We start from the raw sequence: 12655 nt of genomic DNA on the forward strand, positions 1-12655 counted from the left end.
CGTTATCTTTCATCAATGTCTGAAATCTACTGTTATAAAATTCGGTACCGCAGTCTGAGTGCACGTGAGTGAAACCTCCAGAGTCATTTAGAATATGTTTCATAGCTAAAGCCACAAGTTCCGCAGCTTTTTTCAGTACCGGAACCGCATAAGCCCGCTTGGAGTAAACATCAATCGCAACCGATATATATCTGAATCCTTTATTCGCACAGTGATAAGGTTGCATTTCCACAAAATCAATTTGTAAAAGATCGCCGAGACCATGAGTGATTACACGTCTTCGAGGAAAGACTTTGCGTGCGCTTTTGTGAAGTTCAAGCGCAATACCTCGTCGGGCAGTCATTTTTTTAAAAAATTTTTACTAACGCAGGACAAAGAACCTTAATGAGCCTTGACTTTTCATGATAGGTGTTTTTATAATGTTTGGATGACACATCATTTCTTTTAAAACACGCGCAAGTAGACCGCAGCAAGCATGTATTTTGACGAAATGCAGCTTCTGAATACACCTTAGGTTCTTTCAAAAACAATAGCTCATATAATCCAGGCGAAGGTTGTATTAGTTCATCATCTATGCGCTGTAAATTATTAGGTAGGAAAATAACTTCCTTATTTCCCAAGAACCAGCGATTGTTATATTTGTAAATTCCGTAGGTCGTAACATTTATCTTAGAATCGAATCCGGTTAGGTAGGACCGGGCCTCCTCACCCAATGACTCACGTGACACAGTCGAGCGTTTAACGGAATGAGCAATCAGTGGTACATCATCTTCGTCTTCACCTTCACTAGAGAAAGCCTTAATCTAAGGTTTAGCGATAGGCGTAGCGGATTCTTTTTTTCACCTCAACCGATGAATTATCTGTGGCAGCAGAAGAACTCTCGAGACGCGATGTGATCGGTTTGAATACCTGTTCATTAACTGCATCCCGCGCCAAGCGCGCGCATTTGGCTAGGAAATATTTTTCACGAATGTTTTGTATGACATGATGGAGCTTTCTAGCTTCTGAAGCCATGACTGACTCATGCGAGCGTAAATAGAGGCTTTTATACATTAAGACTACCTTTTAAACGCAGTAGTGGTAGTGGGTATAACGGGAAGCTGCACCGGTACGGTAATGCTCGGAAGCAGAGTTGAAGATGGCCTTACACCAGACAAATTCACAGACGGACCTCTTAAAACTGGAAGCGATACAGATGGTGACCATGCTGGCGAGTTCTCAGGTCTGGCCGCTAGCTTCATTCCCAATAGGTTATACAATAGGTCTAGACGATTTCTCATTGCATTCAAGCTTTGATTAACGATATGTGGAAACTGAGAACATGAAGTAGCTCCACTAATGAGACTATCAACTTTATCCTGAATACTCTATAGAGACTCCTTAGTAAATTTAGCATTATCTTCATGTAGAGAACTCATCAAAGTATTAAATTGAAATTCCATACCGGACACTATTTCCTTACTTACAAGCTTCGGTTGCTCGCCCTCGAGTGTTAAAAGCTCTGTAAATGTCGCGCGATCTGTGGCATCAACCTGCTTTAGGTATGCAGTCGTATCAGAATGTTTTTCGTTTGTGGAGACCAAAGCATTTTTGATTGCTTCAAAGTGTTGTTTGTGTATATATAAAGCCTCATTGTGTTTAGTCAGAAAAATATTCTTTAGCTCGCTAAAGTTCCTATTGCAACCGCCAGTTGATAGAGCCTTCAATAGCTCTAGAATCTTGGCAAATGACTCGCGTGTATCACTATCCATCTGACGCAAGTAAGTTCCCAATCCCCGTTTCAAGTCACGTGACGAGCTAACGAGATCCTTCACATCCGTATAAATCACTTTCAGCTCATCACTACTGACAGATACCAGAATTTTCAACTCATGTAAAACTTCCTTCTCGGGTAAATTTTCCCGAATTTTATCGAAAACATCTGTACTCTTCTTTTCAAACTGATGTAGATATGTTACCACATTGTTATTAAGATCATGTGCGTAGGAGAAACTGTTTTTTAGTAGACCCAAGTCTTTTTCTAAATTATTCGCCATTGTACTAATTGCATGTGCGGTGGCACCGGAAGCTACATCTACGCAATTCTTTGTGGCAGCAACATTACGTAAACGAGACTATCGCAAAAGAATATTATAAGTTACTTTTACCTGGTAACAATAATCAAATGGCATGTACAGGTAACTAACACACCAGGTACACGTAATATTTTTAAGTGTGGGGAAATATAAATTTTAACTTTGGAAGAAATTACATTTGTATACTCTGCGAGTGCTTTACACCACACCGCGTCCCTACGCCGCGTGAGGCCGTGTCTGGGTTATTATTAAATAACAAGGGTTGGGGGAACGCGCAGTCGCTGATACCGTCTGCGAGGCTTTCGCTACTCCAGCACTTGGCCATATTGAAATTTTTTTTTTATAATATAATGACTATAAGAGAGAAAACTATCTTTATATGCACAATTTATTCTTTTAAATGACAAGTGTATGTGAAGTAATAAGAATACTTCTAATAAAATGGTGTTTGAAATCGCCGAATAGTACTAAATATATGTAAAGCATATTTTTATTAACACATAAATATTCATATAAGCATAGCTAATGCCTATAGCTTTTTTTCATTATAGTGGTATCCAATATGACAGACATGCTACACAACAAATTAAGCATAGTATGACTATACTGGTCTAGTACTATAATAAAAAATAAACATGGTTACCCTTCAGTGTGTGTGTTGAATTTGTTCCTAGTACTACTACTATAGTCATAAAGTAGTGGCTGCCGAAATAATAATTTTATTTAAAAATTCAAACTTGAGAAAAAAACAATGGGAAAAAAGATGGCTGCCTAGTATACTGTGTTACAAGATGGTGCTCTGGTATGCTGTGCTACAAGATGGCGGCATGGTATGCTGTGCTACAAGATGGCGGCATGGTATGCTGTGCTACAAGATGGCGGCTTACAGCAATCGATTGTCATATATAATATAATTTTATTTTTAAAGTTGGCTGTTCTGGATACTTCCTAGCAGCCGAAATTATTTTTATTTTCCAATGTTAACATAAAAATAAACATGGCGGCCGCAAAGCAGCCGATGCGGCTCGTTTAAATTTACCGCCTACCACTATAAAAATATAAACATGGCGGCCGCATAGCAGCTTGTTTAAATTTCCCCCCTAGAACTATAAAAAAATTAACTTGGTGGCCGACTAGCAGCTAACAATATAATTTAAATTTCCCGCCTACCACTATAAAGAATATAAACATGGCGTACAACATCCCTTTTCTTAAAAATTACACAACACAAAATTTTATAAGCATATATACAACATCTGAAATTATTTTTCCAAGATGGTCTCGTGGTCATGTGTTTAGCGTCGCGGACTACCGTTCTAGAAATGACGGTTCGAATCCCTGCCATCTGCGATCCCATTTTTGTACTTGTAAAAATATTTCCATCGCGTGCAACACCAACGATCCCTAGCTTCCTCAATTAGAATCATCCACACAGCCTCCACGTGATGTCAACAACCACCTGCGGATTCCCTCCACATGGCTCCCGGCAACGCCCACCCGGCCACATGTTGTCACGCCCACCTCCTGCCACGCCTACCCAAGGACACGCGCACAGACAACTACCTGTTTGATTGTTTACAGTGTCCTGGAACCGCCCCACTCTTACTACTTGAGCAGTTCTGTCCCAGACGTTCTCATTGCAAATCGTTTTATTGTAAAAGTCCAGCATGTATCAATAAAATTTTGACGTTTTGTTCATAAAATGGTGTATAATATATATATATAAACTCTTAAGTAGGTTTTTTATACGAATGTGATCTGATTTACTTTATTTATGGAATGGATACAATGATTTATTTTATGTTAATTATTAGTTTATTTAATTATATTCTATAGCGAGGTTTAATATTAAGTGTTAACCTGATATTTTACTTATTGTAATATGTAAAAAAAATTGTAAACCATCCTAGTGCCGAATTTTGTACGTATATAAAAAATATAAACATTGATTTATTAATTTTCTAACTTGTTAAAAAGTACACAATCTTCATAACTGAAAAGAATATTTAGATATAAAAACAACTCCGAAAAATCCTTTTTTTTAAAAACGAAATTGACCTAAAAACACAGAACTCAGTCAGGCTGGATAGAACTCAGTCTGTCTGGGTATAAATCGGTCTGCTTGGGAGGATGAGTACAGTTGTAACGAGTTTGTGCCAGTCGCCATCAGTCGTCATGAAGTCGTAAGTCACTCGTCCCTCTCAGGTGTGTTTCTCCTGTGAGGAAGTTTCTGTCTAGGAACACATCTTAATTGTAAGTTACTAAAATAATTTACTAAAATATTCTTGCAAAAACATGATACCTAACACTCCCTCGATTGGCTTCAGTAAGTTAGTTTTAATTTATGAGATTTGAGTTACGATCTATAATTGCTTTCATCTTAGAAACGGAAAGACTGCATTCTTTAGATTCAACTATTATATTATTTTAGCGATAAATTTTTTTATGTCTGTAGGTTTTAGCGTTAATTAATTTTTAGTCATTTACTTCATTTGGTTAATTAGTCTCTCATCAGAAACATCCTGGAAAGGATAATAATTAGTCAATCCCCAAGATGATAATTTGTTTATTGAATAATAATTTTTAATCCTCTCGCTAGTGTGTAGAGTGCTCGAACGATAAACTTGTGTCGAATTTTTTGTGAAGTAACTCGTATTTTTCATACATAAGTTAAAAGTTGAGTTGTTAACTGGTAAATTCCAAAGACAAACGTTTACACATTCAAAGTTTTAGTTTTTTATTTTTCTTTCACGAAATTTATGAATTTAAGTTGGACAATGATAATTTTTGTAACCAGCATTGTCAACAACTGTCAATTAATTGTTCTTTTTTCGTAAGCAGTGATGCCAGAATTACATGTGACGGTCTGATTGTTACGGTACGAAAAATTTCATGGGTAATAGATGTTCTACCTATGCAGCATTCTATGCCAACAAAATATATTTTTCATTAGATCCTTATTAAAGTGGTAGGATGTTGAGATGATCGTTCAATCAATACTTATGAGCACTTGCCGATATAGGATAGGTTAAATAGCATTCAATTATCTTAAATAAGTCCTAGTATTTGGAAATGATGCATAAATAAATGCTATAACTCTCACTAATACAAATTAACATAAATACAATAGATTAATTATAAATATTATATTTTTCAAAAGTAAATTATCATCTAAATTATATAAAAATTGTTTATTTTACTCTCCTGAAGACATTTGAGTTAGATGCTAGGTAAACGCAGTAAAGTCTATCTTTATTAAAATGTAACTACATACAGATATGATTTAGTTAGACTATGATTTAGTTCCTTACCTATAGTTTAATGTTACTAGGTTTTAAAAGTATTTTTATTCCTAAGGATTCGCGATAATCGAAATCACTAAATTCCTTATCAATTAATTTTTTTATTGATCCATCTGAACGTTAATGTACTTATTTTAAATTTAATTTTAATAGAGGTCTTATTTTAGATTTAATTATAATAGATGTCTTATTTTAGAATTAATTATAATTGATTTATTATTTTAGAATTAATTATAATGTATGTCTTCAGCAGAGGAAAATAAAATATTTTTATATAACTATAATTGATATATATAATTTTCAGATAAAGATATACTACGGTGGACTGTTTATTTAAAATTATTCCTGATAAATGTTGATGCTATATTCAATATAAATTACGTCATATTAAACGAAATCAGATATGTTGTTTGGGAGGGAATAAAGCAAATACTTTTATAGCCACCATAACAGATGCCCTTCATGCTGCCCACTTCCTTCCACCTTAACACCGCAGATCTGTATGAATGACTTTGATCGCTCAGGTAATTAAAGATGCAGAGGTCTTGGGCCGCATTCCAGCTAATCCGTAAAAAATTGTGAGTTTAATGTTAACATTAGGTAATGAGAGTACTTTAACCACACATGAAAGTCTTTCTAAATTAATCGGTGGCAATAAATAAAACCTTAATTACTTTTACATATGAAACAATTTATATTGTTCAATAAATATTAAAAGACAAGGTATGCTAATTTTTTTATGATGTGAAGAAGGGGTCAGTATTTTAAGTGTATTTTCATTAAAAACAAACGATTATAAAAACAAAGTCTATTATTTTATAATGAAAATGGATATTTTTAGTTTTTAATTTAAATTCTACTATTAAATCATTTTTAAAATAATGTTGGTCAGGAATTCATTACGCAATCTACTGGGATAATATGTAAGTTCTAAACTTATGTTATTACAGTCGACATTAATTGGACTCACAACGAATTTTATTCGATACGATTAAACACATTTCTTTTCGCCATTCAATTTTCAAGAAGTATTCCGGTTTATATGATCATGGTTACTAATATAAAAAAAATTGAATTATATTGCAAAAAGAAATACCACTTATAACTTTTATAATACTTTATTCAGAGAGCAGACATTCTCAACTATATTAGTTTTGTGATTGGCTGGTCGTCGTCTACTTGCTGGAAGTTTTGACCGACAGGAAGTGGAACAGGCCGTCGTCGGACTTGGGCTTCTGGAAGCAGTGCTCCCACTCCGGCAGGATAGCTGCAACAGAATCAACATGGCTCAATGGAGGTTTTTGAAGTGTAATCCAGGAAAAGCTGACATAGTGTAACAATTATAACATTAATGCTTGGCATGACCTTGATAGCAACTTGATAAAGCAGTCCTAGAGAGGTCGCGGCACACGCCCAGTGTATCTGGACACGCGGACATTCTTACCGGCGGCGGGGACCTGGAAGAGGTACTCCGTTCCTGCCGTCACTTCCTCGGCGCACTCGGTGTCCAGGTCGTCGGGGATGACCTCCTTGGTCAGCTCCACGAACTGGTCCAGAGGGCACAGGGAGTCGCATCCCGGCAGCTGCAGGAGGTACGGCTCCGTCTCCGTGCTGTTCTTGTACGACACCTGCCGAAAGAAACACCAAGCTAAGTTTTAATTAATGCAGGAGGTACTTTGGCAATTCCAATTTGTTTATGATTAGTTACAACTGTGCCGCCAATTAGCATATTTTTGGCACAATTCAAAATTTGAATTTTTAAATATAATTTTGCCAGTCTTTTTTTTTTTTTGCTGCTAATACCTAAAATTTTCCCGCCTCCTGTATACTCCCATTTAATCTTTGTCAGGCCAGTATCCCCAATGATGTTCCCAGAGGTAGATCTGATTTTTATGGAGCTAGTGCGATTCAGACTATGCGCTCATTTTATCCCCACCTTGACGCACGGCCATCGCTTGTAATTCTCCTCCGAGCCATGACACGAAGTACTATGTCGTGCAAGCTATTAGAGCAGCTAGGTTCTGAGAGCCAGCCTTAAGCGAGCGATTTCAGACACGATCAAGAGTCGTTTTTCTCAAGCCCTCGGCACATCGCAGGCCTCTGCCGAGAGATTTTCCCACTGCCCTAGCTCAATTTCCACCACCCCTCTCTACTGCCTTTCCAGGAAACCATTTCTAGTTCACTGACCGGCCAAAACCCCAGTCCGCCTCAAGGTCTCAACACTAGTCTGCGAATGTACCGCCTCTGCCCTCTAGCGGCGGATTTGTGAGTTATTTCCCTTGGGTGTATGAACGCCTGCTTAACGCCTGCCCCCTGGCGCCTCACGCAATAAGCAGTGCCCCGTAGTTCATTTTCAAGCCACCAGAGCGCTGCACTAATCCCCTCCATAAGCTCCATACTTTAGCAGCCGCCTCATGCGAGTGATGCACGAGTCGATCATTTCCTGTTTCGGACACCCCTCAGTAGGTCGCGCTGACATCGGCCAGTACCACCAACTTCGAGGTATTGAAGTCAGTATTTCTCGAACAACCCCCTCGGAAATCTTCGGTACTTTTCGGTCCGGAAGACGAAGTCTCTCCCCTTTCTTTCGAAAGCCATCGGCTTTTTTTATTATGAGTCGCTACTGCCACAAAAGACTTCGCGCCGCGAGAGCAGACTGACAACATCGTATCCTCGGCGAGACGCTCAACAAGGCTTCAGTCCGGCTGTCGTTAAAATATGTAGTCAGCTAGGCAAGGGACGTTATCCCTATATCTCATTTCTTAATTTGTAATTAGTCGGTCTGCGTGCCTAGTAGAAATAGTAATTATTCGATAATAATACTTCATAATATTTTACTAATCATTTTAAATTATGGAAACTTCCGCGACAGCCAAGTGTTCGCGAGGTTCGTATCATGGCAGGCTACTTTGCTGACCCTAGAAGCCACCTCCTTGTCCGACAGGGTCCAAGGGCCGGATGTGGACTTAACTACACTACCCTTGACTCCTTCCTCCAGCAAACAGGACAACTAAGGCGCCCTGACACCATGTTAACAGCTCACCTTCGGCCAGCGAAAGTCAAATCTCCAGCCCTCCAGATTTTTTTTATTATTTCTTCAGCGTAACCATTAGATCACTACGTTGAAAAAAATTGAAATATCTGAAATTTTTCTTCATGGGACTTTAATCACTCTAAGCGCTAACTCTGGGGTTGGTTATGTTAACCTTTTTATTGTTTTTGATTTTGTTTATCTATGCCAAATGAAACTTAAGAGTTATAGTCTAATTAGGGCCGGCCTATACTTTAAATTATGTAATTTTAATATATTTTAAAAAAATTTAATAATTTTAATATTGTTTTAATATTGTTATTTCCAGCCCTTCCAGTAATAATATGGGATAAAAAATTTACTATAGACAAAAGTTTTAAACAACATTTTAAAGGTAAACAAAAATTAACATTAATTCGATAGAGTACATGGTAGGGGAGTTTTTATTACTTTCTTATTTCAAACCCAGGTTTTATCAACCCCTTGCGACAATGGTTTGTATTATCAAAAATTGTTTCAGACAAAAGTTTTGGATAAAAAATATAAGATTAACACACAATGTGTACGTATTCGATTTTGTACCTACCAAAAAGTAATAATTTTCTTTTTGTAATCCAGCCCTTTTTTTATCAACCCCTTGTAGTTATGGTTAGTTGTAACAACAACTTATCCAGACAAACGATTTTGGTATTACTTCTACGAGTTATAATACTTTAAAACGGATGGGATATTTTCATATTATGGGAGTTACAGCTATTTTTCTGTTTTTCGTAAAACCTACCCCATTTCTACCCCTTTGGTCGGATTGCCCATTAATGAACTCAACCGAGATTTTCCACAACTTGATATTATGTATCAGTTTCGAAGTGATTTGTAATAAAATTGCGGTAGTTAATTTGTCCACAATATTGTTATATATATAAACTTTTGATATGACCTAACATGAAGTAAAACGATCTACTGGGTTGAAGGATGGACTACTGGCAAGTGGTAGGATTGAAAGCGCACTCTGTGGAAATGGTTGTAATTACTGTCCATCCAACGATTGTTTAAAACACTGTGGCATGGTATAATAACTTCCATTATATATGTTTAATATTTTTAAAAATAATAGGTTTAAGACTGTTTTTAAAAATTAATTAAAATCTCTATCGTTTATTTTAAATATTTAACTATTTCTAATGAAATTTGGAATTTAAAATCTTCTAATTGACCAGTTCTAAATTAAGTTAGAGTTACTTAATTTTTTGAATAGTTGACATTATAAATAAATTTTTGAGGAAGGTTCTTAAAAATCACTACCATAAGATATAGAGTAATCAAATCACAGAAGGTAACAAAGTTCCAGAATTGAAATTTATTTTTTTCCTTCTCCAGGAATCCTTGCAGGATTAATTATATTTTCTTGTTTGATTCATTATCATTCTCTGATCAAGGATGCGTATCTAAAAACCCTACTTACAGTGACGTAATAGCTGTTGTTCAGCGCTCTGAGTTCAGTGAGCACCGCAGATGCGAACGGAACCAATATGCCGTTGAATACTTTCAGGGCCATCAGAGTGTTGACCACGTTGTCGTCGTGGGTCGAGTACACGTACAGACTTCGGTCAGGGTTGAGCGTGCCGTTGATCTTGCGCTGCATGTTCTCGATGATCTCTTTCAGCATGGGACCTAGTTGAGAACACAGTGTCTGCCACGCCGTGATAACTACACCCCTGGCCACGCTGCAGTAACTATCCCGTAGAGATGACTGCGCCGGTACACCCCTGGCCATGATCGTTGTCATTTGAAGGTGAGAATTAACAAAACTTAAGTAACGCTAACAAATCCAAACATATTTAGTAAAAATATGTATATTTATTTATATTTAAACACACTTATACATTTAAACATGTTTTAAGTTTGTCTTGCCTTATTTTAAAATATTGGTCCCCAGAATGGCTTAACTCACCCCTCTTCACCTCATATAGTTATTTTTATTTTATTTTCGCATAAAACAGTGTTCATTCGACAACTTCTATAATATGCTGAACATAGAATATTTTCATTCAATTGTCTTTACTTTTCTTTCTATTTCTAATTTATTAAACTTGAAAAAAATAAACTAATAATTCTATGATTTTTTTTTCAACCAACAGCGCCATAAATTATATTTTCTCATGTTCCAGTACATACCTTATTAACCAATTAAATTTTCATCATTCACCTGTAAATATATTTTAAAAGCATGAATACTTTTTTTTTTTCTGAAATACCAGCGGTCACAGTGTCACTTTCGTAAAGAGAGACACTCCTCAATACTTCTTATCTTAAGCTACGATCGAATTCACTTTAAGTGACTTTAGCTTAGTTGCTTTGAAAAAGTACGTAATGGTTGTGACGTTACATATTTTTTTCTTGTAAGGAACGATGCTCCATACAATTTCTCTCTCGGCTAAAAATTGTGAGCTATTTCTGATCATTTCCTATGTCACTTTTTGATGTTCGTTTTTTCTATGGTTACTAAAGAGTTTTTATTATAAAATTAAACATGGCTAAAACGAGTGGAGATGGATACAAATGTCAGTATGTAAGAGTATATAAAACATAATTTCAATATTTATGGGTTTTTTTTTGTTAAATATGTTTGTTAGCCTTAACATTGATTTATAAATAATAGAACAAACGAAGGCCATTTTGCATTTCAAAATACCATTTCTATTCCATAGGGCAAAATGGGTAATAAGTAATATATCACGAGCGAGATAAAGTGAACAAGGGAACGGAAAATTTACGCCTTCTAACCCAATATGCCGGCCTATTTTAGTTTAGGATATGTCATCGTGAAAGTAAAGTACAGCTCTTGTTAGTCCGCTAAAGAACCAGACTAAAGTTAATCGTCATACTTTTCAGTTAGCCATACGAATTTCACATATTTTTCAAAGCCATTTTAGTATAAAGTGCCTAACCAACATTGCCTGATTAGGCCTCACCTGCAGACAGTCTCTGTAGTTCGGTTGTTGATCCCCAAGTGATGAATCCGTCGAACAAGTACAGGCTCTTCAAAGGGTTTGGGTAGTATGACCACACCCAGCTAGGCAGAGTCAAGTTGTACAGCTCCTGTGAACCGCCGAAAGTTTAATATGTGGTTTGTGTTTTATTTGTAGAGACCGGAAAAATTCGCGTATTCATTTCGCGGTAGGCTCGAATCCAAACTCGTTCACATTGCCGCTGCATGAGTGATTACACCACAATTTCCCCGAAGTTCTCTGAGCCAATGGAAAACCCTTAACAAAAAAATGTTCAAATAACAAGCATCCTGGTTATCAAGTGTAATGAGTAAGTAGCCAATGAACAGTTGGAATGTTCAGAAGTACTTATAGGATTGTGCAGTCTATCCTAGAGATCATTGAAAACGAGAATTTTTCCGTTCTCTATTTATTTGCGACGGTATTAGACAGCTTTGCCGTCCACGCGGAATTCGTGCATAATCACAGTACTGCAATTTTTTCCCACAACATTTTTAAAGACTGAAATTCTTGCAGTTTCGGTGTCAAATTTTCGATAAACTTAAACAATTGTAACTATGAATACCGTTATCTATATTGGTGTTCCTAATCTTCTTTGGAGCCAAATTCATCACCTAATCACAGAATTTAAAGAGTGGATAGGTCAAGAGTTTTCCCAAAAGTACAGAAAATGTAAAATGTTGGGATGAGTTACACAGAAAAAAATTTTATGTACTTTTACACAAGATTCATTTGGAGACAAATTGCAAAGAAATGGTATGTAAAACTACAAGAAAGATATTGTAACTTTGAGCAACACATGGCTGTGATTATTTTTGCATAAATGAAATACGTTTTTAGAAATATTACTGAGTAGGCATTTCTTACGACATTGGTGCATAATTTTATATTTCAGTTAAGGTCTTATTTAAGCATTATTTTTTTTCATAATTTTTTTCATTGAAAAAATAAACGAATGTTCAACAATTATACTTTTTTGTATCATGCTTATTATGTGCGCAGTTAATACTGGAAATATATTCAAGGGACGGTTTACAAATGTAACTTTAAATATTAAAGGTACTGGAACAACACAAAGAACCCAGTATTACTGCTAACACTATTTTGTATTAATACAGTTTTAATATAAATCTACAAATTACAAAAATTTACATTAATATTTCTGTTCTATCTACAAAAAAAACTTTACAGTGAATCAAATTTAACAGAATGGCAAAGTTTTACAGGAAAACTTTGCTC

The 12655-nt window shown here is 36.0% G+C and overlaps 1 protein-coding gene across 1 annotated transcript in view; it reads right to left on the reverse strand.

Moving 5' to 3' along the window:
• Positions 1-6546: 6546 nt before the first annotated feature.
• LOC134542293 (prostatic acid phosphatase-like) overlaps positions 6547-12655 on the reverse strand; it is a 36058-nt gene continuing 29949 nt past the window's right edge. Inside the window, exons 6-9 of the mRNA XM_063386442.1 lie at positions 11381-11507; positions 9871-10079; positions 6822-7005; positions 6547-6644 (exon numbers count right to left, since the gene is read on the reverse strand). Of these exons, the coding sequence (XP_063242512.1) occupies positions 6553-6644; positions 6822-7005; positions 9871-10079; positions 11381-11507 (612 nt within the window). The 3' untranslated portion in view covers positions 6547-6552. The remainder of the gene's footprint in view (positions 6645-6821; positions 7006-9870; positions 10080-11380; positions 11508-12655) is intronic.

Source organism: Bacillus rossius, assembly GCF_032445375.1.
Source record: "Bacillus rossius redtenbacheri isolate Brsri chromosome 4 unlocalized genomic scaffold, Brsri_v3 Brsri_v3_scf4_2, whole genome shotgun sequence".
Taxonomy (NCBI): Eukaryota; Metazoa; Arthropoda; class Insecta; order Phasmatodea; family Bacillidae; genus Bacillus; species Bacillus rossius.